This window comes from Urocitellus parryii, chromosome 12 (genome assembly GCF_045843805.1).
Source record: "Urocitellus parryii isolate mUroPar1 chromosome 12, mUroPar1.hap1, whole genome shotgun sequence".
Taxonomy (NCBI): Eukaryota; Metazoa; Chordata; class Mammalia; order Rodentia; family Sciuridae; genus Urocitellus; species Urocitellus parryii.
In genome coordinates, this window is record NC_135542.1 from 18,654,222 (window position 1) to 18,681,988 (window position 27,767).

Below are 27,767 nucleotides of genomic sequence, written 5' to 3' on the forward strand. Positions count from 1 at the left end.
TAGGGCCGACCTAGATTTGGATCTTCACTCTGCTCCCTGTCCCTGGGTGATATCAGCCTCTGTCTCCCCGATTGGGAAATGAGGATGGTCTCGCGTGGACCAGCCCAGGATGGGCTACTGGTCTCCAGCACGTGTGCGGGACCCCGGCCGCTCTTTCCCGCGAAGGCCCTGAGGATGCCCACGCTCGTCCTCGGCGTCGCGCCCGGCCTCCTCGGGGCGCCGCGGCTTGGGCGCGCTCCCAGGCGCATTCCTGGCCGGGCAGCCCCTCCTCCCTCGGTCTTGGCCAAGGGGCTGGCGCCTCCCCGCCTCGCCGGGGCCGTCTCGTGCCGGCGGCGGCGGCTGCGGACGCTGGTGGCCGCGGGGGCTGCAGGGTCCGGCGCGCCGCGCACCTGGCCCAGAGACTGCGCCTCGGCAGCGCGGCGCCGATCCCCGAGGGGCCGCGCTGCGCCCGGCGCCTCCCGGGTCCCCGCGCGCCCGCCGCTCCGGGCCCTGCAGGGGCAGCTGCGGCATCTCCGGGAAGGGCTCGGCAGGGAGGGCGCCGAGTGATCTCCCTTCCCAGGCAGCGAGGTTCTGATTGGCAAGATGGTGCCCCACTCTTGGCGCGCGCTCTTCCTTCTCCTGCTGCTCCTCGCCTGCCCTGCGTCGCGGGCTTCCCAGGTCAGTGTCCCTGCAGCCCGCCGCTCCCTGTCCGGCTCGCGGGAGAGGCACCACTGAGGCGGGAGGGACCGGGCTTGCCACATGGCACTCGGACGCTCGGGGCGGGGGCTTGGAGCGAGTGTCCGGCTGCGCTTCAGTTTTCGGAGAAGCGCAGAGTCCCCCATCTGTCATCTCAGATGCGTCTCGGGCCAGGCGCCTGGGAGGACCCGGGCGGGTCTAGCGGGGCAGTTTGTGCGAAGCGTCGATCCGCCGGGAGAGGGCTCCGCGTGAGAACCGGGGAGGAGGCAGAGGTCTCCCGGACTTCGGAGACGGGGTCTTTCTGGGTCTCCGTGAGCGCTCCCAGCCATCCTGTAGGTTGGAGAGCGTCCCGCCCTCCAGCCCGGCATTCACACTGTGACTGGAGTGTTCCTGGCGCCACACACCTCAAACCCCACAGAACTTTCTTGGCCGGTCAGCTCTTCCCAGGGGGACTGACTGGGGAGCTTCTGAGTCCGTGCGCTCCGAGCCCGCGACCGCGTTTTCTTCCACGCACGTACAGGCAGCTTGCTCTCTTTTTGCGGTTTATGTTTGTTCAAGTCCCACTGGGTTTATTTACTCCATCAGATTCACGTTCCCATTAACTATTAGGAACTGGTTTTTAAAGCCACAATGCAGATAAAGATGCATCTTATTGAGGTGGACCTGGAATCGCCAAGTTCAGAGCCAGCATCCAGCAGACGAGACTAACTTGGGCAGTCAGAGATTCCTTCCCTCTGAGAGGGGCCTGGCCCTGGACAGCCCACCAGTTACCCAGACCTTCACTGCCACCGACAGCAAACAAAGTGGCTGTATGTGGAGGGGAGGGGACAGATGCCACCAGGATTCTGTAGGCTTCTTCCAGGCACTGCATCCTCCTAGCAGCCGGGAAGCAGGATCCTGGTCACCCCCATGTTGCAGATAAGGAAATTGAGACCCAAGGAGTCTGTGACTTAGTCAAGATTACACCTCCAGGAAAGAGAAGTGTAAATCCAGCGGCCCTTGTGAGACTCCAAGCCTCCCTTGCTTGCAGACTCTTAACTGTACTCCTTGCATTGGGGCAAAATCCTTGGAACAAAAATTGGGACAAAAGCCTGGCAGGCATGCCCCAGGCTATCTGGAAACCCCCTGGAGTATAAGAAGGGACTCCCGGGAGGGAAAATTAGCTTCAGACCAGACCTGGTGAGGATAGTGCTATCAGTGGTACTTAGGCTTCTCGGGGCTGCTCAGCAGCTAGGCACTCAGAGGCCCCATTTGGGGCCACAATGAACCCATCCCCAGAGAAATGGAATCTCCCACTAACTTCACAGACACCAAACAAAACAAAATCTGCATCCTGAGTTCATCCCAGCAGCACAGGAGGGTGCATCCTCTAGGGGTTCCCTAGCCCTGGCCCTGGAGGGGGCAGAGTATGCAATGAGAAGCTTGATGCCCAGCCCTGCATCACCTGATCTTAGGTGCTCAGGCAAATGCCTGCCTCCTGAGAGCACCTGGGAAACAGGTGAGACTCAGGCAGCTGTCCCCAACATTGCAGCTGCTGCACCCAAAATGAACCTTCTGGGGCACCGTTCTCAGGAGATGGGGATCCACTCCCTGCCTGCCACATCCAGCTGTCTGCAATTCTAAGCTGTAAGAGCACCTGACTCAGGGGCAGGGGAGCAAGAGAGACTGTTCATTGATGCTTATTTCAACGTTCATGTGACTTGCACTCCCCACCCCTCCTCCACTCCAGCCTGCCCAGGCAAGCCTGAGGGGTGAACCACAGGGAGGCCTCCGGCTGGCCGGCCCCCATGCTTGCTGGAGTAAGCATTACCTGGCTTCTTCTCATCTTTCAGATCTCTGCTCAGATAAGCACCCCTCTGCCAAGGCCTTCCGGACCTCCTCTGTCCCTGCATTTTCTATTATTAAGGGAAGTGGAAGGTGGCTTTGCGCAGGGTCTGCAGCAGGGACCCTGGGCCTGGCCAGGCTCCCAACACCCCTCCTGTCTCCAGGGCTTTCCGCTACCTCCCACTTGTGAGCAGTCTGTCTTGAGTCATTTTTCCAGGTGTTTTGTGACTGGTTGATGGAGAGTGGGTGGTTGCTGGGAGGCAGGGGAGGTCAAGCAGCAGGGGGACCTTGCAAGGGTGGCTGTTTCTCAAAGCTGTGCCCTCTTTTCCCACAGGAGAAAACTGGCTTCACTGGGGAGACAGGAAACATGTTTACCCACCCCTGCTACCCCCCCCCTCCAGCCCAGAGGTTCTAGAGAAGCACAGGCTCCCAGCTCCTCCTTGCCTGTGAGGTGGGCAAGGTGTTAGAGGTGGAGGGGTTGGGATGTTTCAGAGGCTCCCCCCTCCCCAAACCTTTCTGACCTGAGATGTGTCAGGGTTCCAAATCCCACCATTACAGGGTTATGTTTTGGTCCATCACTTTCTTCTTCTTCTCCTTCTTCTCCTCCTTCTCCTCCTTCTCCTCCTTCTTCTTCTGCTTCTTCTTCGTAATGTGGTTGAACCCAGGGACCTTAACCACAGAGCCACATCCCCAGACCTTTTTTAGAGGCAGGGTCTCGCTAAGTTGCTGAGGCTGGCTTTGAACTAGAGATCCTCCTGCCTCAGCCTCCTGAATTGCTGGGATTACAGGCGTTCAACACCACACCCAGTTGGTCGATCACATTTTACAGTTAAATAAAAACACATGTTTTTAGTGTTCATTTCCATTATTTTAACCATAGATCTGTGGCAACCACACCACTACAATTAGGATACAGAGTGGTTCCACCACCCCCAAAACTACACCATGCCGCCTTGTGAAAAGTCACACCAGACCATCCCCTATAACCATCATCTGTCCTGCGTCACCAAAGTACCATCTTCTCCAGTGTCATAGCAATAGGATCAAGCGGGGCAAAGCCTTTGAACTTGGCTTCTTTAGCATCAGTGTTCCAGGTCCCCCTGTTGGCGTGGGCTGCACAGCGCCCTACCATGGTGTCACCTCCAGTTTGGGGCAGTTATGAGTAGAACGGCTATAAACATTTACACACAGCTTTAGTGTGGCTGTAAATTCTCATTTCTCTTGGGAAATACTTAGGAATGGAATTGCTGGGTCATTTGGTCAATGGAAGTTTCACTTTGTAAGGAATCGCCAAGCTGTGTTTCTTTCTTTCTTAATCTTATTTATTTACTTGTTTTGGTGGGGTTCTTTTTTTTTTTTTTTTTTTGTCTTTTTTGGAACTGGGGGTCAAACCCAGGGCTGTGCGAGTGCAAGGCAGACGCTTTGCCACTGAGCTACACCCCAGCCCAAGCTGTGTTTCTTAACTGATGTCACCTTTTACATTCCTGCCAGCATCACATGAGACACCCAGTTGCAGGCTGGGGACATGGGCTCCGTGTGCTAAGGCCCTGGGTTCAATCTTCACTTCCTGTGCTTATTTGCCACGTGACTAGTCTGTTGGGTGAAGCACCCATTCAGGGTCGTGTTGTTGTTCAGGCTGGCCTCTGACCCCTAGCTTCAAGTGATCTGCTGCTCAGTTGCCACGTAGTTGGGACTACAGGGTGCGTCACGGTGCGTCACTGTGCGTCACTGTGCATCACTTGGCATCACTGTGTCAAGCTTGCCCGCTCTTGTTGCTGTTGTTGTTGTTTGTTTGTTTGTTTTGTTTTATATGGAGACAAAGCCAAGGGCGCTTAACCACTGAGCCACATACCCAGCCTTTTTATATTTTATTTGGATACAAAGTCTTGCTAAGTTGAATAAGGCCTTGCTAAATTGCTGAGGCTGGCTTAGAACTTGTGATCATCCCACCTCAGCCTCCCGAGCCGCTGGGAGTACAGGGGTGTGCCACTGCACCTAGCCAGCTTGCTCATTTTAAAAATGTTTTATTTATCTTCTTGTTGTTCAGTTTTGAGTGCTCTTTACATATTTTGTATACTAGTTCTTTTTTTAAACATGCGAGTTACAAATATTTTCTCCCAGTTTGTGGCTTATTTTGTAACTTTTTTTTAAAAAACAATGTCTTTTCTAGAATAAAGACTTTCAATTTTAACAAAGTCCTAGTTATTAATATTTTTATTTTTATGGATCAAGTTTTTGGTGGTCAAGTTCAAGAACTGTTGGTCTAAGGTCATGAAATTTTTCTTCTAAAATATTTATAGCTTTACATTTTTACTGTGGTCCATTTTTAGTGACTGTTTTTGGACCAGGGACTAAATTTAGGCGTGCTTAACCACTGAGCCACATCCCCAGCCCTTTTTTTGTATTTTATTTAGAGACAGTGTCTCACTGAGTTGCTTAGGACATCTCTAAGTTGCTGAGGCTGGCCTTGAACACTCAATCCTCCTGCCTCAGGCTCTTGAGCCACTGGGATTACAGGTGTGCGACACCAGCCTGGCTTTTAGTGACTTTTTAAAAAAACTCACAGGTGAGGTGTGTGCGTCCCTGTGCATCCCTTGTTTATTGTTCCAGTTTGATTTGTAGACAGATAGTTGGATTCCCATTGATTCTTCCTGGCAAGTTGGTCAGAAGTCAATTCGTCGTCCACGTTTGGGATACTTCTGACCTAACTTCATCCATTGAGAAAGTCAGTCCTCCAGCTTTATCTTTCCTTTTCAAAACTGGCTATTCTCGTTTCTCTGCCTTTTCAATAGAAGTCTAGAATCAACTCATCTGTATCTACAAAAAAATCCTACTGATTATCAGTATTGCAATAAATATAGATCAATTAGGAGAGACTCAAGATCTTAAAAATATTGCACAGTGCTGAGCACAGTTTATTTAGTCTTCATTTAATCCATTGGAGTTATTTTTTTTCTTTTTTTTTTTTTTTTTAGTTGTAGGTGGACACAATACTTTCATTTTATTTATGTGGTGCTGAGGATCGAACCCAGGGTCTCACACATGCGAGACGAGCGTCTACCACTGAGCCCCAGCCCCAGCCCCTCTGTCAGAGTGTTTTAGTTTTTAAGTCAAGCATGGCTCATCAGATTTATATGAAATAATGAGTTATTTCATTTTTGAAGCTATTTTAAATGGGACTTAATTTCCAATTGTGTGTTTCTAGAAGATGCCAATCCAGTGGGTTTTCCTGTGTTGTTCTTATGCCTTATGACCTTGTGGAACTCACTTATCCGTTGTATGGATTTTTTTTTTTAGATTTCCTCATTTTTTAAATACACACAACTGTATTGTCTGTGAATAAGGGTGGTTTTATGTTCCTTCTACTCTCTTCTGTGTGTTATCTATTTAGTTTTCAGCCTGACAACATGAACTAAAACTCCCAGTACTACATTTAGGAGGAGAGTGGACAGGCTTGTCTGTTTTTTCATCTTGGGTTGAACCCCTGTTGTTCCACCACTGAGCCACATCCTCAGCCATTTGTATTTTATATTTTGAGACAGGGTCTCGCTAAGTGACCCAGCCTGGTCTTGAACTTGCAGTCCTCCTCCCTCAGCCTCCTGAGTAGCTAGGAATCCAGGCATGTGCCACTGCGCCTGGCCATGGCCATTCCGTATTTCTAAGCAGCTGGTCTCCTGTGGTGACAGATGGACACTTTCCATTGTTCACTCCCCAGGGTACTAACCTATTTTAGCTTTTTTGCTGCTGTAACTCAAGGACCCAACCAGAGTTGCTGTAAAGTAGGAAAGGTTTATTTAGGGGCTCACAGTTTCAGAGGTCTCAGTCCATGAGAGGCTGGCTCCATTCCTTGGGCTCGAGGTGAGGCTGAGCATCAGGGCGAAAGAGTATGGCAGTGGGAAGTAGCTCAGGTGATGATCAGAAGCAGAGAGAGACTCTACTCATCAGAGACAAATATATATCTCAATCCCCACCCCGAAGCCCCCTCCTCCACCACACCCACCACCTCAGTTTCCACTCAGTTCATCCCTATCAGGATTAATTCACTGAGTGGGTCAAGCCTCTCACAGCCGAATCATTTCTCCTCTGAACCTTCTTGCGCTGTCTCCCACTTGAGCTTTTGGGGGCACCAAGTCTAAACCACATCATGAACCTTTCGAGCTGTCTATTGCCTGGTGCCGTAGGTGGGTTCTGCTGAGGCCCAGAAACTGGTGGCTGTAGCCTGCGGTTGGGAGCAAGGCCAGCGGGGAGGGCGACGGGGGAGATGACCTCGTGTGCTCTCCCCGACTGACTCAACGTCCACTGGCTTCCCGGGAAAACCAGTGGCTCTTGCCAGGGCAGGATTCATGACCTATTCCCCAGTCTGAGGACGAACGAGATGAAGAGGGTGGGAGAAGGGGACCCAGAGCATGTCCCTTCCCAGAACGGTGTGGCCCTGCACTTGGCCCTGGACTTGGCCTGTTAGTTGCAACTGATGCCAATGTGGTCAGGCTGCTGGGACCGCCAGGAGTGTCGGTGGGGATAGACTGCTGGTCACTTGGGAGCTCACGCTGATGAGGGGTGTCTGCCAGGGTCACAGCTCCAGAAGTGTTTGCCGACCCTGCAGGAGCTGGAGCCTCGGAGTCTTGTGCAGAGCCGAGACGGGGTATGTGGTGAGACACCGATTTGGTGCCCACAGTGGCCCTGGCACCGGGAGCAAAGCAGACAAGGGCAGCCCAGCAGTCCAATGCTGAGAGGCCTGGCGAGGCTGCAGGTCGGCATGGCACCTGGACCAGGCAGCAGGAAGTGCCAGGCAAGGTGGCTCCACGTCAGACAAGCAGAGAGTGTCCTGGCCTCGCGCTGGTTCATCTGTGTGCTCGTTCAAATGAGCACCTAGTGTATACTCGGGTCCCACACTCCACAACAAGGTCCTGGGTTATCTGAGACTTATTCTGTGCCCAGGAGAGATGCAGGGCAAGGGAGAGGTGGGATGTGGGACACTCTCTGCAGCAGGTCACATCTGGTTCTGGAGCAGATGCCCTGGGGTCCGAGTCCTGGACATGTCACTGTGGCTAAGAGACATTCTGCCTCCTCAGATACAGAGTGGGCCATCGTGGCACCCACGTCCTGGGCTGCCTTGGGCATGTAATAAAGCATTCATGTGACACATGGTTTAAGTGCCTGCTCTTGGCTCCTGCCATGACCGTCATCGCCCCTGTGACTGTTTTAGAACACAGACAAGAAGGGGACACAGTGTGAGTGTAGAAACATGAGCAGCCAGAGGAGGTAGAGCTCAAAAACTTCCAGCACGCGGGGCTCAGAGCCCAGAAGGAGGCTCCGTGGTGGACTTCCTGTCCACCTGTCTAGGCCTTGGTATCCTGGTGTTGGTCAACTTAAGTGTGGGTGGTGCTGGGAGGCATTGTTCAGAAGCCACTAGCCTTCGATCAGTAGGCTTTAAATAAAAGAGATCACCCTCATGGTATTATGGCTCGGCCTCCTGCAAAAGACGGATCCACCCCTCCCCCAGAGGAGGGGATTCTACCTTTGAGGCTGCCCTTGGACTTGAGCTACAGCCTGCAGACTTCCCTGGTCTCCAGCCTTCCAGCCCAGGAGCCGGTTCCTTACAGGCCTCTATCTTTCTCCATGTGACTTTTAGCATGTTAAATATGTGTGCTATGGATTACACAGGGATGATACCTGATACATACTAAACACGTGTTCTATGTCACACTTATAGGAAGCAGACATACGTTAAATAAGCTTGTTTTGTGTGTATTCCTACTGCCTGCTTCTCCGGAGCACCCTGCCTTACACCAGGGCCCTGGGCCGCTCCCCTGGTGAAATCCTCTCACTCCCCCAAGATGTGTCCCCTTTCCCTGCTCTCAGGCAAGGATGCCGGGTGGGGTCCCCAGGATGAGGGAGTTGAGGAGCGGTAACCGGCCTCCAGTTTGGCCTGGAGGAAGCCTTCGCCCCCTTGGGCGTGACTCCCGCTCCGAGGGCGTCAGGTCCTGGCCAGCAGGCGTACATCTGGCAAGTGCACGGTCCCTAGACCTGAAGACATCCAAACATCTGGGTTGCTGTTAGCAACGCGCTGACCTCACACATAGCTGTGGCTTAGGCAGACCAGCGCGAGAGGCAGCCCCTCCAAGTCCGAGGGGTCATCTGTGGCCATCTGAGGCTCTGGACTCTCCTGCCATAGATGGGACTCTTGAAGGGTCCTCAAACCCAGCCTGACACTGAGAAGGAGACCTTTCCGCCACGCCTCGAGGGCCACCTCCCCTGGTGCCCCCACACACCCCTGAAGGCTTTACCCTGCCTGCAGGGCCTCAGGAGCAGACTCCAGGTCTGTGAGCTCCAACAGCAGGGGCACCTGGCTAGGACGGAGGGTCAGGCCTACCAGGGTGGGGTGTGGGGACCAGGAAAGCTGGGGTGTCACAGTGATCTTTGGCTATGTCCACCCCTGGCCACAGGTGGGGTCTCCAGGTCTCACATGCCTCTCCCGGGGTGGCCGTGAGCTCTGAGGAACCTCCCATGGATGCTCTGGAATGAATATGGTGAGGAATCGGCCTGGGGAAGATGTGCTGAGGAGGGGTGTGGCTGGAGTATGCTGTGGGCCTCGTTCTTCCAAGAGCCTTAGACCACCCCCCTCCATAGCTATTGGCACTGACCTGAATGTTCCAGAACCAGCTATGTCACCTCCTCCCAGCTCAGGAAGAGCTGTGTGGGCCGTGCCTGCTGTTACTTCTCTAACTGTTCAAAGAGTCTCACCCCAGAGATGGCAGATCTTGACTTTTTCCTCCTCAGTGATGGAAGAGTTTCACAGAATGTCTTTTCTTGACCCCATTTCCAATAAGTGACTACTTCAAAGAGGAGGGGATTCTAGTTTTCATTGCTTACTGTCCACAGCAGAAGCCAGGGAAGGAGCCGGGTCTGGAAGGAATGGAAACGTTTTTCGGGGATCTCTTTAGGGAGAAGAGTAGAGGGACCCAGAAGAGGCCAGAGGAGTCAGACTCGATGTGGCAGCTTCAGACCTCCTAGGTGCAGTCCCCTCCCGGTGTGCAGTCCTCCCTGGCCAGGGGTTGACCTCGGCCTGTCCATAGCCCTGGTGAGCTTTCCCGCCAGGGTAGGGGTGGCACTGAAGGAAGTGACTTGCTCCCATCGCAGCTCTTCTTGGCTCAGAGAGATGGAGGCAGGGGCATGGGAGGGAGGGGAGCAGAACCGAGGCTGAGGGTTGCCCTGCTCTGTGACAGGTACCATGGCCATGCCAGCCTAGAGGAGGAGAGCAGAGGCCAACCCTGAGTCACTGGCACGCGCGAGCAAGAGGACATTGAGCCTTGTGCACGTGGGTCCCCCTGAGAGCTGGAACCCAATGAAACGCTCACAGATTGTGGTCCTGGGACACAATCTTTGTTTTGATGTTGTTCCTGTTTTGCACTTGGTTTAGCCAAAAGGCTAAGGTGTGGTGTGGTGTTTTTCTTTGTTTCTGAATTGTTTTGCAAGGAATATGCTGTCATTGTAGGATCGAGCAAGATGGTAAAGTTTGAAAGGGGAAACGCTTGGATTCTCAGTCCCCCTCCTGCGACCTCATTTTTCCCCCTTGCAGAGGGACTCAGTTCCACCCGTGCCCAGGCTGAGCTCAGGTGGCAGATTCTGAGCTGGCTCTGATGGCTGGTCCTTGGGGATCTGCCTGTTAGGAGCTGCTGCTGCACATTCCCCCAGATCCCCTGCGGAAGGCACTCATTCTCTGCTTCCCTGGCGCCTGGCCCTGAACCTGGCATGCTGGCCTCCCCAGAGCACCAGGGACCTTCCTGGTACCACGTTGGCCGTGTTAGCATCGTCCCAGGAGATCCTGAGGCCCTGGACTTCCCTCAGCGAGGCGGCCTGCAGCCCTTCCATCTCCCCGCTCGCCTGGGTGCTGCCCGAGTTTGCTTGGTCACAAAGGTTTTAATATTTTCCAGTTGCAACCAGGGACATGAGTGTGTCTCACCCCTAATGTCCATCTCCGGGAAAGCAGCTGGTTTCCCTAGAAACAGCTGTTCCTGGAGCCAGGGGCACTGAGGTTGGAGACACTGGCTGGCCTCTTCCCTCCACCCGCTCCCCTTCCCCGGTCAGGGTTTGGAGCCTACCCCACCACCCAGTCTGGGCAGCTGCCTGCTCTTCCCAGCAGAGCCCTTGGCATTGAGTTCTCTCTGCTTCAAGACAGAGTTCTTCCATGTCCACCAGGACAGCTATGGCCCACAGAGCCCTCTCCCAGCTGTCTGGGCCCTGGGCAGCTGTGGAATTCGTGGTGAGGATGTTTCCTCCACCGCTTCCCTGCCCCCACTGTCCGACCTCAGTGCACACAGGGTTGACCCTGCTGTGGGACACTGAGGTGCCAGCATTTCACTCCCTCGTGCAAATTCATCAATAAGACCATTCATCATACAGGGGCGTGTGAGAACCAAAGAGAACGCCCACCGGGCATGGGGACTGGGCTAGAAGTTGCAGGAGCAGGGGACGGCTCTGCTGCTCCTTGGCTACACCCATCTGGGCCAAGTCACTTGATTCCTAGCCTCCCTGTCTTCATCTAGGAGAAGGAGACAAACATATCACAATAACAAACCCCAGTGGAGACTGTCTTCTCCCAGGGTTGCTGCCGGCTCGTGGCTGCCGGTGTTTCTGGAAGAACTCGGGTATTCTCCCCTGTGAGGCACTTCACCAACAGGACTGACACACAGCCACGGAAACACCTCCGAAGCAGTCCTGTTTTCTGTGAGAGGGAGGAGGCTGGGTGGGTCTCCCTGCTGGGCAGGTAGGGATGGCAGGAGGTCCCCGCCGGTGCCCCCAGGCCCTGCGTGGGAAGGCCTGGGGGTTGGGGGAGGAAAACAAACAACTTCCATTCCAGGCAAGGCTGTGGGGCTGTGCCTCTGAGGCCCTGGTGTGGTGGGGCCAGGAGCCCCCGTGGATTAATGAGTTCCAGGGGCAGTTGGCAACACAACTTTGACAAAAGCGTCCATTGAAACCGGCCATGAGTCATCTGCTTGGTAAGAGCAGCGGGGTGCAGGGGCCTGGCAGTCTCGCAGCCTCCCTGGGAGAGCAGACGTGGCTCTGTCCACGTGGCCACCGTGGTGGCGTCCAGTGGGCGAGGCTGGCAGCCTCCCAGGCAGCAGAGGCCTCGTGCCTCAGTTTCCCAACGGTGCCGCTGGCTTTGAGACAATTTCCCTCAAATCATAAAACTAATACTCTATGGACAAAAAAATCAGTATAAGAAAAATAAAACTCAACACATAAATTTGTCCCTAAGGATATCCTTGATCTTCATCTTGACCTAGCTCCTTTCTTCCCAGCAGGTGACACAAGTCAGGTGACATGAAGCTGTGCCCCAGCTGCGTGTGCACAACCTTAGAAGCCAGTGGCCCTGGATGTCAGGTCCCCCGCCCACTCACCCAACTCGCCCTCCCCTCTCCCTCCCCGTCCTGGCACTTAAAGTCAATTGAGATTAGAGACTCTGGGATCTTTATCATTGAACATGATGCTTACCTTGCTTTAGGAGTCTATCGATGACAAGCACAGTTCTCAATTTTTCCTTTTTTTTTTTTTTTTGGCATTTAAAAAATCATCAGAATTGGCCAGAGATGGTGGCTGGCGCATACCTGTAATCACAGAGGCTCAGGAGGCTGAAGCAGGCAGATCCTGAGTTCAAAGCCAGCCTCAGCAACTTAGCAAGGCTCTAAGCAACCCTGCAAGACCCTGTCTCCAAATAAAAATTTTAAAAAGGGCCAGGGATGTGGCTCATTGGTTAACTACCTGGGTGCAATCCTGGTATAAAAAGAAAAAGAAAATTATCAGAGCTGGTCGTTGACTTTTATGAATGCCTCTTTAACTGTATTGAGCTTTTTTCTTATTTTCCCTTGTACACTCGTGTGCACGTACACACACATACACACACACACGCAGATGCATCAATACTGTTTTTGTGGTACTGGAACTTGAACCTAGGGGTTTGCACATGCTAGGCAAGCACTCTACCACTGATAGAATCTCAGCCCTTTTCATTGTTTTGAGACAGGGAGGGCCTTGTGAAGTTGCTGAGGCTGGCCTAGAACTTGAGATCCTCCTGCCTCAGCCTCCCCAGCCACTGAGATTACAGGTGCAGTCGGGCCCTCATTTGGGTTTTTTTTTGAGAGGTGAACTGGGCTATGATACACGTGCTGTCCTCTGGTGATATAACCAGGCAGAGTGGGGCTGGAGTGCTGGGCAGAGAGGGCATCTCAGGAGGCCACTTCCAAATGGTGCTTAATAAGAGAGGTTTGGATCCTGTGTTTGGGGATGTCTGGAAGCCCAGAGCCAGCACGTGGGTCTGAGCCCGTCCTGATTCGGGGTGGGCTCTTCTCTCCCCAGAACTGTCTCAGCAAACAGCAGCTCCTCTCGGCCATCCGCCAGCTGCAGCAGCTGCTGAAGGGCCAGGAGACCCGCTTCGCGGAGGGCATCCGCCACATGAAGAGCCGACTGGCCGCACTGCAGAACTCTGTGAGCAGGGTGGCCTCGGACGCGCCCCCAGGTGGGTCCCCGTGTTAGCACTGCTGGGGCCTAGAACCCACTCAAGCGGCCCGCAGTTCTGTCCCCAGCCCAGGTCACCCCTGCAGGAAGCCCTGGACGGTCCTCCCTCCTCCCTCCTCCCTGCCTCCCTGCCTCCATTTCCATCAGAGGGCACATCTTAACCCTGGCTGGAGTGTGTGTGTGTGTGTGTGTGTGTGTGTGTGTGTCTGTGCGCGCGCGCGCGCTCGTATTAAAACTGCGCCTACTGTCTCCCCCGACATGTCACCCTCTTTCCTCTTACACCTTCATTCTGGGCTACACAGCCATCATGGCCCTATGATCCTGCAGAACTGCCAAAGCAGTTGCTCAATAAATGTGGATGGCATCAATGAATGGATTCCAATTAGTTAGAAATCAATCGTCAATCAATCGTCTCCACTTTCCTGCCCCTACCCAGTGGGACAGCAATGGGCTTGTCATTTAACAAACTTTTTTTTTTTTAAGCACTCTTAATGGAAATAAGGGCCTTGCACATGCGCGGTAAGCGCTCTACCGCTGAGCTTTACTCCCCATCCTTAAAGGGCTGTTTTTTAGGGCAGTTTTAAGCAAAACTCCTGGGAAAGCGCCAGAGCGCAGGCGCACGCCCCACCCGGTGCTGGCGTCCCGCAGCGGGTCGGCCCCGCTGCTCTGTGCGGGAGACTGAGGATCGCTCCGAGTGTTCAGGCGTGAAAAGCATCCTCCAGGGATGTTCCAATGCGGGGAGGCGGGGAGGGTGCCCCCGGGACGAGTCCCGCTTGTCTGTTGAGGTTGCAGCGCGGCCCGAGGCTCCTCTGCAGGGGACAGCTCCGACCGCACAGGGGCGCCTTCCCCTGGGTGACCCTGCGGGCGGGCGCGCTGGACGCGGGCGGGTGCTTTCCTCTGGCTCCCTGTCCTGGGGCGGGCGGGGACCGAGCCTCTGGCCTGACCGCACCTGCTCACCGCAGACACACCATCGGGGCGCTCTTTGCGGTGGAGACCGTTTCCTGGGCCGCTACTTTACAGAAGTTGTGGTGCAAATCCAGAGGCTCAGCGCGGAGCCCCCTCCTGCTTCCCTTGGCTGGGCTCAACCTGCCAATCAAAACTCACCCTTCCCAGGCAGGTGATGCCCCAGCCCTCACACACCAACTCCAAGGGGCAGTCAGGGCGTCCTTCTCCCTACAGACTGGGAAACTGAGGCCAAGAGAAATGGGTTAGCAGCCTCGGGCCCTTGATCCAGTGATTCTATTTTCTCCTGTTAAAGGCTGGACTCCACAGAGCCTGTTCCACGGGATTGCAGAGAACTGCCTGCAGGGAACCTTAAAGCACGGCCTGCCCGTGTCTTAGGCCCCTGTCCACCAGACCCACGGAGAGGCAGTGCTCATGACATAACTCCTCCTCTCATCCCCAGCTTGGGGCTTTCTTCCCTGAGCCAGGTTAGGTTTTTTAAAAGTGGTAAGTTCTCTTTTTAAAAAGTGCCCATCGTGTACTGTGCCTCACAATAGGTGCTGGACGCAGTGCTGGGTGCGTCACAGGGGTCCAGCCCCGGGACAATCCTATCAGGTTGTCTTGAGGTCCCTGGGCCTCGGGAAGGCCAGACATTGCCCCAGATCAAATGGCCAGTAGTGGGGAAATTATCTTCTGCTTTGTTGTGGGGGCAGGGGCATTTGCTGGGGGTGAGCAAGAAGAATTGCTGGTCTTCCTGTTTCTGGCACCAGGCCCTGTGTCTCCCTGACCCCAAGCTGCTGTGATGACTTATCTGCTGATCTCATTCCTTACACACTAACCTCATTCCAAAAGGTGCAGGGAATTCATGTGGCCCTATGTACTCACCAGGACATGCTCATAAAGTGGATCCACCCAGGGGTTCCTCCTCATCCTCCACTAGAGCAGTGGCCTTCAGCTCTCTTTGGGGATGTGATTGACCATTGATTTCTAACTAATTGGAATCCATTTATTCATGCCACCCACATTCATTGAGCCACTGTTATGTGCCAGATACTATTCAAGCTATCTAGGTACAATTACTTGTGTTGTCCTTCTTGAGGGTTTTTGTTTTGCTCTTGGGTTTTTTGTTTGTTTGTTTTTTCAGTACTGAGCATTGAACCCAGAGGCTCTTTACCACTGAGTTACAGCTCCACCCATTTTTTTAAATATTTATTTTTAGGTGTATGTAGATGGACATAACACAATGCCTTTATTTTTTTATGTGGTGCTGAGGATCGAACCCGGGTCCTGCCTGTGCTAGGCGAGCGCTCTACCACTGAGCCACCATCCCAGCCCCAACCCCCCACCCATTTTTATTTTTTATTTTGAGACAGAGTCTCAGTAAGTTGCCCAAGCTGGCCTTCAGCCTGAAATTCTCCTGCCTCAGCTTCCCAAGTCACTGGGATGACAGGCATGTCCTATCATGTCTGGCTCTTTCTTGAGGTTTTTAAATATTTCTTCTTCCCAAAGACACCCTATTCCTTTCCCCCTACAGTGTTTTAAACTTTGTCAGCATGATAAAGTTATTTAAAAATAACCATAGAGTCACCTATCTCAGGCTCTGGGCAGCGCCCTGTGGGCCTGCCGGCCTCTGGATGTAAGCTCCCTCCTGCCTCAGGAACTCCCCATTAATAAGAACCCCTGAGAGCTTCAGGGATCAGCTCCTGCCCTCCTGCCCCTCCAGGCTGCCCTGGCTGCCCCGTGGAGAACCCTTGCTGAGTCTGGCCGGGGTGCAGTATCAGGGCACAGTGCGGTGGCCTCTTGAGGGCTGGGTTTTGTCTGTCTTGGTCGCCAGTGGCAAATTCTCTTTTTAAAAAGTGCGTTTTACCTGGGGACGCAGGGAGAGCCCAACACATGATGTGTCATTCATCTGCTGGTTCAAGAACCATTTATAGGTCATTCACTAAGCGCCAGGTATAGGGCTGGTGCTGAGGACACAGCGGGGACCAGGCCAGACGGCACCCAACAGAGAATACTAACCCCAAGGTGGAGACAACCCGGCCAGCAAGGATGTTCAAATGGTTGCCAATCTAAGAAGAAAGTCAGGGAGCTGTGGGGCGAGGTGCCCTGGAGGTCTCGGCTGGCCATGGTGGCCCGGGAGCACTCACTCTGGGCGGTTCTAGCATTTGAGTAGAGACCTGAAAAGCAAGAAGGGGCCAGCTGGGAGAAGTTCTGGGGAACATTTCAGGCAGAGAGGCCTGGAGATGGCCTGAACCTAGCCTGTTCAGGACACTTAAAGAACCCGAGTGAAGCCAGGGCTGGTGGTGGACACCTGTAATTCCAGTGTCTTGGGAGGCTGGGGCAGGAGGATCACAAGTTCAAGGCCAGCCTCAGCAACTTAGCGACGCTCTAAGCAATTTAGGGAGACCCTGTCTCAAAAATGTCTGGGGATGTCGCTCAGTGGTGAAGCACCCCTGGATTCAATCCTCAGTACCAAAAAGAAAAAGAAAGAAAGAAACCCAGGGGGCTGGAGCTGCCAGAAAGCAGAGCCAGTAAGTGGCAGCGAGAGGGCGAGGCAACCATGACAGGGCGGAGTCCGCCCCTCTCTTAGGCTCCCACTTGGTGTCGCTGAGCCTTGTTGCGCCTTTCATCAAGCAGGCACCCCAAGAGCCCCTGAGGACTGGGTGAGAGGTGTGTCCTGCATGGCACAGCCTGCAGCGGGACTCACAGAGGTCCCCCTCTGTAAGCCAGGAAGCCGACTATGGCCCGGAGGAGGGCTCCTCACCCTTCCTTTTCTCCTTACAGTTTCCTGCCCGGCGCTGAGCGCCCCACCTGACGGCAGGAAGTTTGGAAGCAAGTACTTGGTCGACCATGAAGTGCATTTTACCTGCAATCCCGGCTTCCGGCTAGTGGGGCCCACCAGCGTGGTGTGCCTTCCCAATGGCACCTGGACAGGGGAGCAGCCCCACTGCAGAGGTACGACCCAACGCACTGCTCGGGTCTGCTGGGTAGGAAGGGTTGCTCCCTGGGACACTTTCGCTTGATTCTTTAATCATTCCTGGACCACAGAACATGGGGAACTTGTCTTGACTCCAGGCCTGGGCTGATCTCTGCATGAGTTTGCTAAACCCTCACAACAAAGTCATGTTCTTGCATAGAGGGAGATTGAAACCTTGTGGTAAGGTCACACAGCTGGGAACACTCTGACCCCAGAGTCTTTGTTCTTCAACACCTTCCTCTGCCCTGGATTCTGGCAACTGGGTCTTATTAGTTGGGGGCAAGAAGCCATCCGTGCGTGAGGAGAGGGACAAGAGGCAGGGCCTGCAGTGGTCACTCTGTTCTGGGGTTGCGGTCTGCTTGTGAGCTGCAGGGGTTCCTCAGGATGGAGGAAATCCCACTGGTGTCCTTTGTGTCTGTAGACAGGCTCAGGGAGAGTGCTTTGAGATGTGTGGACGCAGGACACGATTTTTTTCTTTATGCTAGTTTGAAAACAGAACTTTATGATGTGGAGTGCCGGGTTTCAGTTCTAGCAACTAAAAGGCTCAGGGGTCATTCCAGTTGAACTGGGCTGACTGGATTGTGCAAAATAACCACACAAGAGACACAAATACCTTTTTCTTTGGGGTCTCTGTGACAACTCCTCTGACCTTAAGGGTCCGCAGGAAGAGAGAGAGTGAGAGCACATGCTGACCCCTTTTATTGAGAAGAAGCTATTCAAATGAGGCAAGAGATCAGGTTTCAGGGGGGCTGAGTCTGTCTTCATGATGTCCACTGTCAGCAGGTTGACTGACACCTAGGTAGGCCAATCAGGTAAATTCCTGTTGAGAGCAGAGTGTCAAGGCAGCTGCAGTCGGCTAACTTGGGAGAAGCCGTGTCCAGCAGCTGCTGAGAGATGGGTAGTGACCTACGAGTACTTCACTGCAGCTACCACAGGGTGACCACCACGCCCAGTTTATACTTAGATGAAAAATACCCTATCCAACCCATTCTAGGACTGGCCACTACCTTGCTCCCTATGCCAACCCTTCCCAAATGTTAGTATACGTGGCCCTGGTATAAGTCCAGGTGGGCTGCACCATGTGGTCCTCTGGTGGGGAAGGACAAATGGCCAGGAAGGAGGCTGCAGAGAGAGAGCTCAGGATGAGTCTGGAATGAGCTGGGGAGTTGAAGATCAACAATCAGGAGAGCACCACGTGGGACCATGGAAGAGGTCAGCCGACTCACCGCCATGGTTGGCAGGCAGGACCGTCCACTCCACACAATGATCTTCAAGGGAGAATCTGACCTTCCGGGCTCTGACTTCGGTGAGGGGCTACGTAGCTCTCCCAAGACATCAGGCAAGAGGCAGTGAGCCTGTTCGGATGTCCCCCCTGGCCAATGGGTACGAACCCTCTGTCTAGTGTAGCTTGCTTGTGACTGGCACCACACTGGCTGGTTAGGGCCCCAAATCCATCCATGCTCTGAAACTCTCAGGATCTTCTCTGCTTCTAGTAATAGCAGGAACAAATACAGGGAGTTTCTCAAAGTTGAGTTAATATCAGTAATAACTAGAGAATATACTAAAAGTGCCGATTTCCTTGGTCTTTGGAGGCCTCAGTGCCTGCTTCCCGTGAGCTGTCTGGGTGGCTCTGGAGCACACTGCACAGAGTCATGGAGGAGGTTCTGCTCAGCGTGGGGAGTCCTCCCTCATGACGAGAGCACCCAGGATCCCTGGAAGACACCCTCTTCAAGTCGCAGAGACAGAGCTCAGCTGGGGGGCGCCAGGGGTCCCACCTCTGTCACGCAGCTCTTTTCCATGCCTGGGCTCCTGGCCCCCACGTTTGTAGCTCTCTGCCCGAACACATCCTCCCAGGTCTCTTCTCTGATCCACTCCTCTTGTCGTCTGAATCACACGATGCTCACCATAAATGCACGCTCTCTTCAAGGACAGAGAATATGGGTGGTACCCAAACAGTGAGCCGGCAGCACCAGGCCATAGAATGCCTCTGACTGCACCTCAGATTAGAAATGTGAGCGGTGTGGTGGTGCACACCTGTCATCCCAGCTCAGGAGGCTGAGGCAGGAGGATCACCAGTTCAAAGCCAGACTCAGCAACTTAGCAAGGCCCTAAGCAACTTAGCAAGACCCTAGCTCTAAATTAAAAATAAGAAGGCTGGGGATGTGGCTCAGTGGTCAAGCACCCCTGGGCTCAATTCCTGGTACAAAAAAAAAAAAAAGGTTAGAAATGTGGGGAGTTTGTATGGAGCCTGTCAATAAATGAGCATCCTGGGCAGATCCAGAGAAGGCAACAGGACGGGTCCAGGGGCACCTGTGTGTGTATGTGTCTGGCCACTGAGGCCCCAACAGACTCCAAGTGGAGGCCAGACTCTGTATCTTCCACTGGAGGCCCCCAAAGAGAGGCAGTGGCCCCCAGCCCTTGGGGTCAGGCTGAAAAGACACCAGTGTTCACACCTCTTGACTCTCTGCCTCTCCATGGCTTAGTGGTGGCCCACTCTTGGAGTGGGCTGGTGGCCATGATGGGGCTGGACCACAGGTCCACACAGCAGTCCAAGCTCCATGGCATTTGTGAGCAGTTGTTCCAGCCCGAGTCCTGGAAACTGGTCACCTGAGAACAAAATGGCTGGCGGAGGGCACAACCAGGCTGAGGTTATAGAGCCACGGAAATGGGTCCTGTCCCCTGGGCAGGTGACATTTGCACAGTCTGGGCCCTATGGACAAACAGAAGCCCTCAGACAGTTTATATAACAAGGCAGCCCCACAGGAAGCCAAAGTCCTCTTGAATCCCCCCAAACAAGGCTATGATTCTCCTCAGGCAAAGCACCTCCCTCTTAGAGGGGTGGGCGAGGGGCTCTTAGGTTGATGAGGGCAAGGGTTCAAGTTCCCATATGCTGCCAGCAGGTCAGCAGGCAGACCTCTTCTTCCTGCGCAGATGATTTGTACCTGGACTGAAACCCAGCTTAGGAAATCCATAACAAGCACACAGCCTGAGGGCTTTGAAAATCATCTTTACATAACTAAGATATGCAGATGAGTGTTGGGGAAAGTGGATGCATACCAAAAGCTATAAATAAGCCAAGAACAATCACCTAGCACTCAGAGAAAAATGGAGTGCACTTTTACAGTCCGTGTGTCTACCTAGAGCTCTTCCACAGACCCGTCGAGGGCATGAGCAAGGAATGGCATTACTGAAAAGTCAATCACTCCTGCCTGGTGAAGCATAGGAGAGCTTGCGGCTGTGAAACTGGGGGACTCACTGTTCCCATTCCCAGCATCCTGCTGGGCTATCCCTCCCCTTGACAACACCCCTGAATTTCACTCCTGTTTAAAGGTTGTTCCACTTTGACGCTGGCTAATGGGGACAGAGGGAGTGGGCAAGAGGACAGAGGCCTCCGCCTGGTTACAGCTGTCTACACTGCAGCTTTGCACACTAAATCAGTGCCTCCGGTGGAGCACGGCCAAGTGCCAGGCCCACTCCTCACAGAGAGCAGGGTTACTGAGGAGAGGAGCCAGGGCAGCACGTCAGCCAGGTGGAGAGGGCTGCCAGGTCAGGTGGGAGCAGACAGCTGGAGGAGTCCCGTGACAAAGGAAGTTGGCTCATGATTGCCTTTTGTTTTAGAGCTGGAATCACATCTGTGTTTGGGAATCCCTTCTCTCCTAGGTACCAGCGAATGCTCCAGTCAGCCTTGTCAAAACGGCGGAACGTGCGTCGAAGGCATAGGCCAGCACAGGTGCATCTGTCCCCCAGGGAGGACTGGGAGTCGCTGTCAGCATCAGGCTCAGACTGGTACGTAGCTGCTGCTGGCTGGTGGCAATGCTCCACTGCAGGGAGGTGAGGACCCTTGTCACTGTCACCAAACACAGATGTGTTGGGAGCTCAGTGCCCCTCAGTGGAGTGTGTCTGTCCTCTCTGGTGGATATCCTCCCCGTCCCTAAGGTGGTCACTTGGAGGGAACCTGGCTCTCCCATGCAACCCAGTAGCTCCGCCCGTGAGGATGTGGCTGGGAAGCCTCACTGTGGTCCTCTGCTCCATCAGCATCTCAGCCAGCAGAAGTCTTTCCTCCAACCTTCACGTGCTACAAGATGGGCAGTTGCTGATGCAGTTCAAAGTATTTGAAAATCTCAACAGCCAGACATTTGAGTAGTGAGTCCCAGTATATTCCCAGCAGAGGTTTAATGTGCCACACGGTGGCTCGTTTTGCACATGGCAAGAAAACCTCATGACAAGGGACCTGTGGAGAATGGAAAGGTGGTGGAATGAGATGGACATCATTACCCTAAGGTACATGGATGGCTGCACGTAAGGTGGGACGCTGTGTCGTGCACAACTAGAGAAATGAAAAGTTGTGCTGCAGTTCTGTACACTGGATCAAAATGCATTCTGCTGTCATACCTAATTAAAATACATTGATTAAAAAATAAAAAGCGCTGGGGGTGTTAAGAAAATAAAATAAAAGGAAGGGGGACTTCGCGCCCTGGGGGGCCTTGGCGGGGACCGTCTGGTGGCCTGCGTCTCCACGCAACATCTCACTCGGGCGCCCCCGGTCCTCGAGGCTTGGGCGCCCTGCCGGGGTCCTGGAGACCTGCACGTCTTCCTTCTCCACTCCAGGGGCAGCGCTCGGGAAGGGCCGCGCGGGGCTCCCCAGGGCTGGGCCCCCCCGCAGGTGCACCCGGCCGGCACTGAGGAGTCCCGTCTTCTCCCCGCAGCGGCCCGAGAGGACGAGGACGAGGGCGACGTGGCCGGCGACCCTGCCTTCAGCCGCGCGCCCCGCTGTGCGCAGGTGGAGCGGGCGCAGCACTGCAGCTGCGAGGCCGGATTCCACCTGAGCGCCGCGGCCGGCCGCAGCGTCTGCCAGGGTAGGCGCGGGTTCGCGGGGACCCCGGGACACCCGGGGAGTGGGCGGGGCTCCCTCCGCAGCCCGCCCACCTGCAGGGAGCCCGCCCCGCCCTGGGTACGCGGGAAAGGAGAGGGTGGGGCGGAGGCCGCTTCCTGGGCGTGGTCTCGGAAATCCCCGCCCACTTCGCTGTTTTGAGGTTAAACAAATAGATGTAGCTGCTGGGTAGACCGTGGGGGTGCTCCTCAGAAAGCCAGCCTAGAGAAAGCAGCGGGGCGGGGTGGGGATCCCAGGCGCCTCCCCTTGTCGGATCCCGGCCCCGCCTACGTGCCCAAGCCACGCCCCTTCGTGGCTGTTATCCAAGTGCTCTACTGCGGCTCAGGCTCAGCAGCTACCCCAAGTCCAGCAATAGCCTCAACTGCTAGAGAATGGGGCCACCCTAGTTGGTGGCTGGATGACACCGGCTTCGTGGCTCCTGAAGTCAGCGGCCTTTCTCTCCTCAGATGTGAACGAGTGTGAACTCTTTGGGCAGGAGGGGCGGCCCCGGCTCTGCATGCATGCCTGCGTGAACACCCCGGGCTCCTACCGCTGCACCTGTCCCAGTGGATACCACACCCTGACTGACGGGAAGACCTGTGAGGGTGAGTGAGCTGCAGCAGGGGCAAGTGGCCCTGGGTCTGGACAGTACCATCTGTACCTGATCACCAGCTGCTGCCGCCACGCATCCTAGCCCCGACCTCACAATCAGTGTCAGTGTCTCAGGTCCATTGATCTTTAAACACAGCAACAAAAGGGCCTCTCAAAACCAGACCATGCCATCTAAATAGGAAATGAGTTGCTTAACCTGTGGGAGTGACTGTTTTCAAGGTCAGATCATTTCCACCCAGCTGGGGCTGGACCCAGAGGCAGAGCAGCCAGTCAGCCACTTCTGATGTACAACCTGGAGAAGCCCATTAGATTCCAAGGCCTTGTATGGGCATCTGCAAGGCCACCTTTAAAAGGGATGATACCTTACAGTCACTGTGCCTCCATGTGGCCAGATACACAATGCTGGCCATGTCCATGTCCTTCCGAAGGTGGAAGGCCCAGGGACTGGCAAGAGTGAGGGCTGCCACTATCCTTGTGCTTGAGCAGTGAGGAGAGGATGGGGTTTATCAGAGCCTCCTAGATGGCTGGGGGGATGCAGATGGCTGGGGCGGGGTGCAGATAGCTGGGGGGCTGGTGGCCACCACCAGATCTGGCCCCAGGCAGCGACCCTTCAGAGGAGCACACACCCACCCTCCTGCCTCCAATCTGCCAGCCCAGCTGAGAGTCCAGAGGGCTGAGAGTCCAGAGAGAGCCCAGGCCAGTGAGCCTCCTAGAACAGAGGGGGTTGGATGGGCACAGGTAGGAAGGACATGACTGGCTTAGGTTCTACCCCTGCTGAATCCTGTCCCTCAGTCCTGGGGGACTGGGTTGAGCTTTCTAAGGCTGGTTCCAGGAATGGTGACAAGGGGCCTTCATGGACAAGTGGGAGTGGGAGGCACCCAGGGGGCAGGGGAAGAAGTGTAAGTGGGAGTGGCTGGCAGAATGGAGAGGCTGAGAGCTCTTGCAACAGTCACTGTTGTCACCAGCCCCAGGGACAGGGACATACCAACAGCAGGCCTCCTGTGACCCCACCTCTCAAGTGTTGACATTAATAAACACGAATAGTCCAGTTCTCCACAGCAGCTCGTAGTCAGAGCGTGGTAGTCCCCGTCATCCCTGGAGGGTACGTTCCAAGACCCCCAGTGAATGCCTGCAGCCAGAGCTGGTATCCAGTCCTGTGTACATACCTATGTTCAGTGCAGCTTATAAATTAGGCACAGTAGGAGATTAACAGTGAAAAATAATATTAGAGCAATTATTAAAATATACTCCAATAAAACTTATCTATAACATGAATTATTTCTAGAGTTTTCCATTTCATATTTTTGGATCATGGTTGACCACTATTAACTGAAACTGAAGAAAACAAAACTGTGGATGGGGAGGGACTGCTGTAGACAGCCCAGGCTCCTCTGGGTGCCAGACCCTGAGCTCTGGTGCTGTAGCAGGCCTCTGGCGAGAATTGAATCTACTGACGTAGAACCACCACACACTGGCAGGACCCACAGCCCTGCTCTCCCCCATGTATCCCCGTGGACACAGTACACTGAGGGCAGTGCTGCCCTCTAGGGCAGTGGCAGGGGCCTCCTCCATGGGCAGGAAGAGGTGGCTCCCTGCTAACTTCTCTTGGGGGTCCCCTGCAGGCTCAGGGGGGTCCACCTCTGGGACTGGAGTAGCAGGAGGCATCCAAGGAGCTGCCCCCCAGCCCATCCCACAGCTCATGGAGGCCCACAGAGGACTGCTTGAAGTGGGGAGAGATGGTCTTCAGCGGGGGGGACTCCCTGGGTGCTTGGAAGGAGAGCAGAGCAGGGGGTGTCTGCATCTGGTGGAGGAAGAGCCCAGGAGGAAGGTTTTTCTGGAGATTTGAACCTCAGCATGCAAACACCAACACAGAGGCCTTTGGGCTGAGAGGGAGGGAAAGAGGTCAGATCCTGGGGAGCGTGCTCCCCAGCATGGTTCTGCAGCACTTCCGCAGGTCCCTGGTCTAGATGGCTGGGGGTGGTTCCTGCCTGAAGATAAGTGCCATTTGAAAGTCCACCTTGTGTGGAGTGCTGCACTCAGAGCCTGTTGGGGCCGCTCCTGTGGTTTGGTGATGGAGGGAAAGTCAGGAGTGGGTGGATGTTTACCCTGGGTTCCTGTCTTGTATTTCAGATATTGATGAGTGTGCAGGTCCACAGCCCGTGTGCCCGCAGGGGACCACATGCATCAACACCGGGGGAGGCTTCCAGTGAGTCAGCCCTGAGTGCCCCGAAGGCAGCCACAATGTGAGCTACGTGAAGACTTCTCCCTTGTGAGTACAGCCAGGGCCACCCACAGCTCTTTGCACCCAGGCTCCCACCTGTACTTGTGGCAGGGCTGGACGCCTCCAGGCCTTGGAGGAGGGAACAGCTGTGTCACAGGAAGGATGAGGGCCAGGGAGCTGGGCGACCAGCTTCTCTGAGCTCCCATTTCCCTTTAGAGGTTTGCATTTAACACTTTGCCATAAGAACCCATCTTGTCACGGGAGAGTAATGCACCAAGGGCTCCCCTGCCACAGATGATGGTGGCACTACAGCCACCTGTGGGCATGGCCAGGGAGGGCGACCAGACAGAAGCAGCTGCCTCTGATGTTACCTTGAATCCCACAGCAGCCAGAGGCAGGTATACATGACCCGATTTGGAAGATGGTCATTTTCTCAATTCCACGTAGCTGGTAACTAATGGACCGAGTCATGCACTGCACTTTGTGTTACATCATCTGCTTTTCCAACAGTGCTAGAAGGTTCAATGCCCAGTATGCTCCACACTTAAACAGTAGAATTGCCTTTTATGGGAGATGGACATTTAAGGGTAATAACTATCCCTAGCACAAAGCCCCCACACTTCTCAAAAAGATCCTGAGAGCCCTCACACTATCTTTAAGATGCAGAGAAGTGACTTCATAAGCTTAGTTATTTAAGTTGCTCTTTGGATCAAAGCGGAAATTAGAAGCATCAGGAAAATGTGTGGCACCTAAGAGTGACAGTTATAAAAGAGAATGAGGACTCCAGAACCTTCCCAAAGGAAGGGACCTGTCTGTTGTGGCCTCCAGGGACATGAGATTAACAGGTGAGTGTGATATTTGATCTGCAAAATCATGATGGTCAGAATCGCCAGACACTAAGTTTTATTTGTCTTTTGTGTTTGATAAGATAGAGAAATATGGAAAACTTTTCTATGGGACCCTGATTCCAAGTGGGTAAGGAAGACAGGGTTTCCTGCTTTAAGAATAAAAGTCATTGTATTTGGAAAGCTCGTGTGTGCTGTCCCACACTGCAGCTGACTGTGGGGGTCCTTCCATGACAGGGGGAGGTCTTCCCACCTGCAGAAAGGGGACCTGGTTTGAATTCCAGTGTTGCTATCATTATGAATCTTCCCAGGCTTCGTTTTTCTTTAAAAACTAAAATAATAGCACTTCAATATAGACGTGTACACACACACACACACACACACACACACACTCCCCACATGAGTCAGCAGGGCTCCCAGGACTGGAATAGATGCAGAGTCCCTTCCCTGGACATGCCTGACGCCAGCCACATTCACTTGCCTGCAGCTCCGGAGCCCCTGGGTGAGGGACTCAGGGCTGGGGAAGGCCCCCTGGTGATTTTTGCAAGCTGGCAGGTCGGGGGAGGGGGCCCTCTAGAGCTTCCCCAAGTCTGACTTCGTCCATCTTGCCTCTGCTCCAGCCAGTGTGAGCGAAACCCCTGCCCCATGGACAGCAGGCCCTGCCGCAGCATGCCCAAGACCATCTCCTTCCATTACCTCTCTCTGCCCTCCAACCTGAAGACGCCCATCATGCTCTTCCGCATGGCCACGGCCTCGGCCCCCGGCCGACCTGGGCCCAACAGCCTGCGGTTTGGGATTGTGGGTGGGAACAGCCGTGGCCACTTTGTGATGCAGCGCTCAGACCGACAGACGGGGGAGCTGATCCTGTGACCCGGCCCTCCTCAGGGCAGGAGAGGGGTGAAGGGGAGGGCTGCTGTTTGCTGACAGCTATCTTCTGGCTGCTGCTCCAGGCAGGTGGGTGACTAGAAGGAACATCATCATACAGAACCCACCCTACAGGGAAGGGGGAAAACCAGGGAAGAAAATCCATACAGTAAGTGGCCTGGTGATTTCCCAAAGTACTTTAACCTAAGGGACAAAACAATATCTGGCTACTGTGTTTAATTTTAAAGATAATCTTAACTTGTATGTCTGTATTAGCTTCCTTTTTCTTTAAAAGTAATGACAGTTTTACTAATACATCTTCAAATTCACCCTTCTAAACTATATAATCCAATGGATTTTTAGTCTGTACACGCAGTTGTACAGTCAACACCATTGATAATTCCCAAACATTTTCATGGAATATTTTAAGAGAAATTCTGTACTCTTAACAGTTACTCACATTTTCCATCCCACCCCCAGACTCTGGAGACCACCTTTTAGCTTTCTATAGATTTTCCTACTCTGGATGTTTCCTATAAGTGGAGTCATAGAATAAGTTACCTTTTGTATTTGGCTTTTAGTTAGCACAATATTTTCAAGGTGCTTCTGTGTTGTAGCATGTAGTATTCTGTTCCTTTTTATGGCCAAATAACATTCCATAATATGGAGATAACATTTTTTTTGTCTTTGCATCAGTTCAAAGGCTTTTGGATTTTGTTTCTGTTTTTGCTGTAATGCATAATGCTGCTATCAACATTCATACACTAGATTTTGCACGGACAACTGTTTTCATTTCTCTTGACTATACATACATAGGAAAGGAATTGTTGGAGCAAACAAAAAAAAAATCTATGTTTAACTTTATGAGGAACTGTCATACTGTTTTCCACAGTGGCTGAATTATTTACATCTCCACCAGCAGTGTGTGAGGGTTCAATTTCTCCACAATCTTACTAGCACTTGTTTTTATCTTCTTGAATACAGCTATCAGCGTTGATATGAAGTGGCATGTCATTATGATTTTGATTTACATCTTCCTAATAGCCAATGATGTTGAGCGTGATTCAAGTGTTTTTATTAGCCATTCATATATCTCTGAAACACTATTCATACCATTTTTCATTTTTTAAATTGGGTTGTCTTTTTATTGCTGTGTTTTAATAGATACAAGTATGAATTAGTCTACTCAGGCTTCCATAACAAAATAACACACTGTGGGTAGCTGAAATAACTGAATTTTGTTTTCTCACAGTTCTGGAGGCAGGAAGTACAAGGTCAAGGTACTGGCAGGTTAGTGTCTGGTGAGGGCTTTCTCCTTGGCTTGCAGATGGTACCTTCTTGCTGTCTCCTTACTTGACCTTTCCTTCACGCTGGGTGACTCTTCCTCTTATAAGGACACCAGTCCTATTGGATTAGGGCGCC

The 27,767-nt window shown here is 53.5% G+C and overlaps 1 protein-coding gene across 1 annotated transcript; it reads left to right on the forward strand.

Annotated features, from left to right (window-relative positions):
- The first annotated feature begins 554 nt into the window (after window positions 1–554).
- Window positions 555–26,351, forward strand: LOC144249864 (fibulin-7-like). The gene is given in 8 exon segments (XM_077792063.1): window positions 555–657; window positions 12,856–13,015; window positions 16,741–16,911; window positions 20,594–20,719; window positions 21,640–21,789; window positions 22,271–22,408; window positions 24,546–24,684; window positions 26,102–26,351. Coding segments are annotated over 8 exon segments (1,209 nt in total). The 5' UTR covers window positions 555–582.
- Window positions 26,352–27,767: the final 1,416 nt, after the last annotated feature.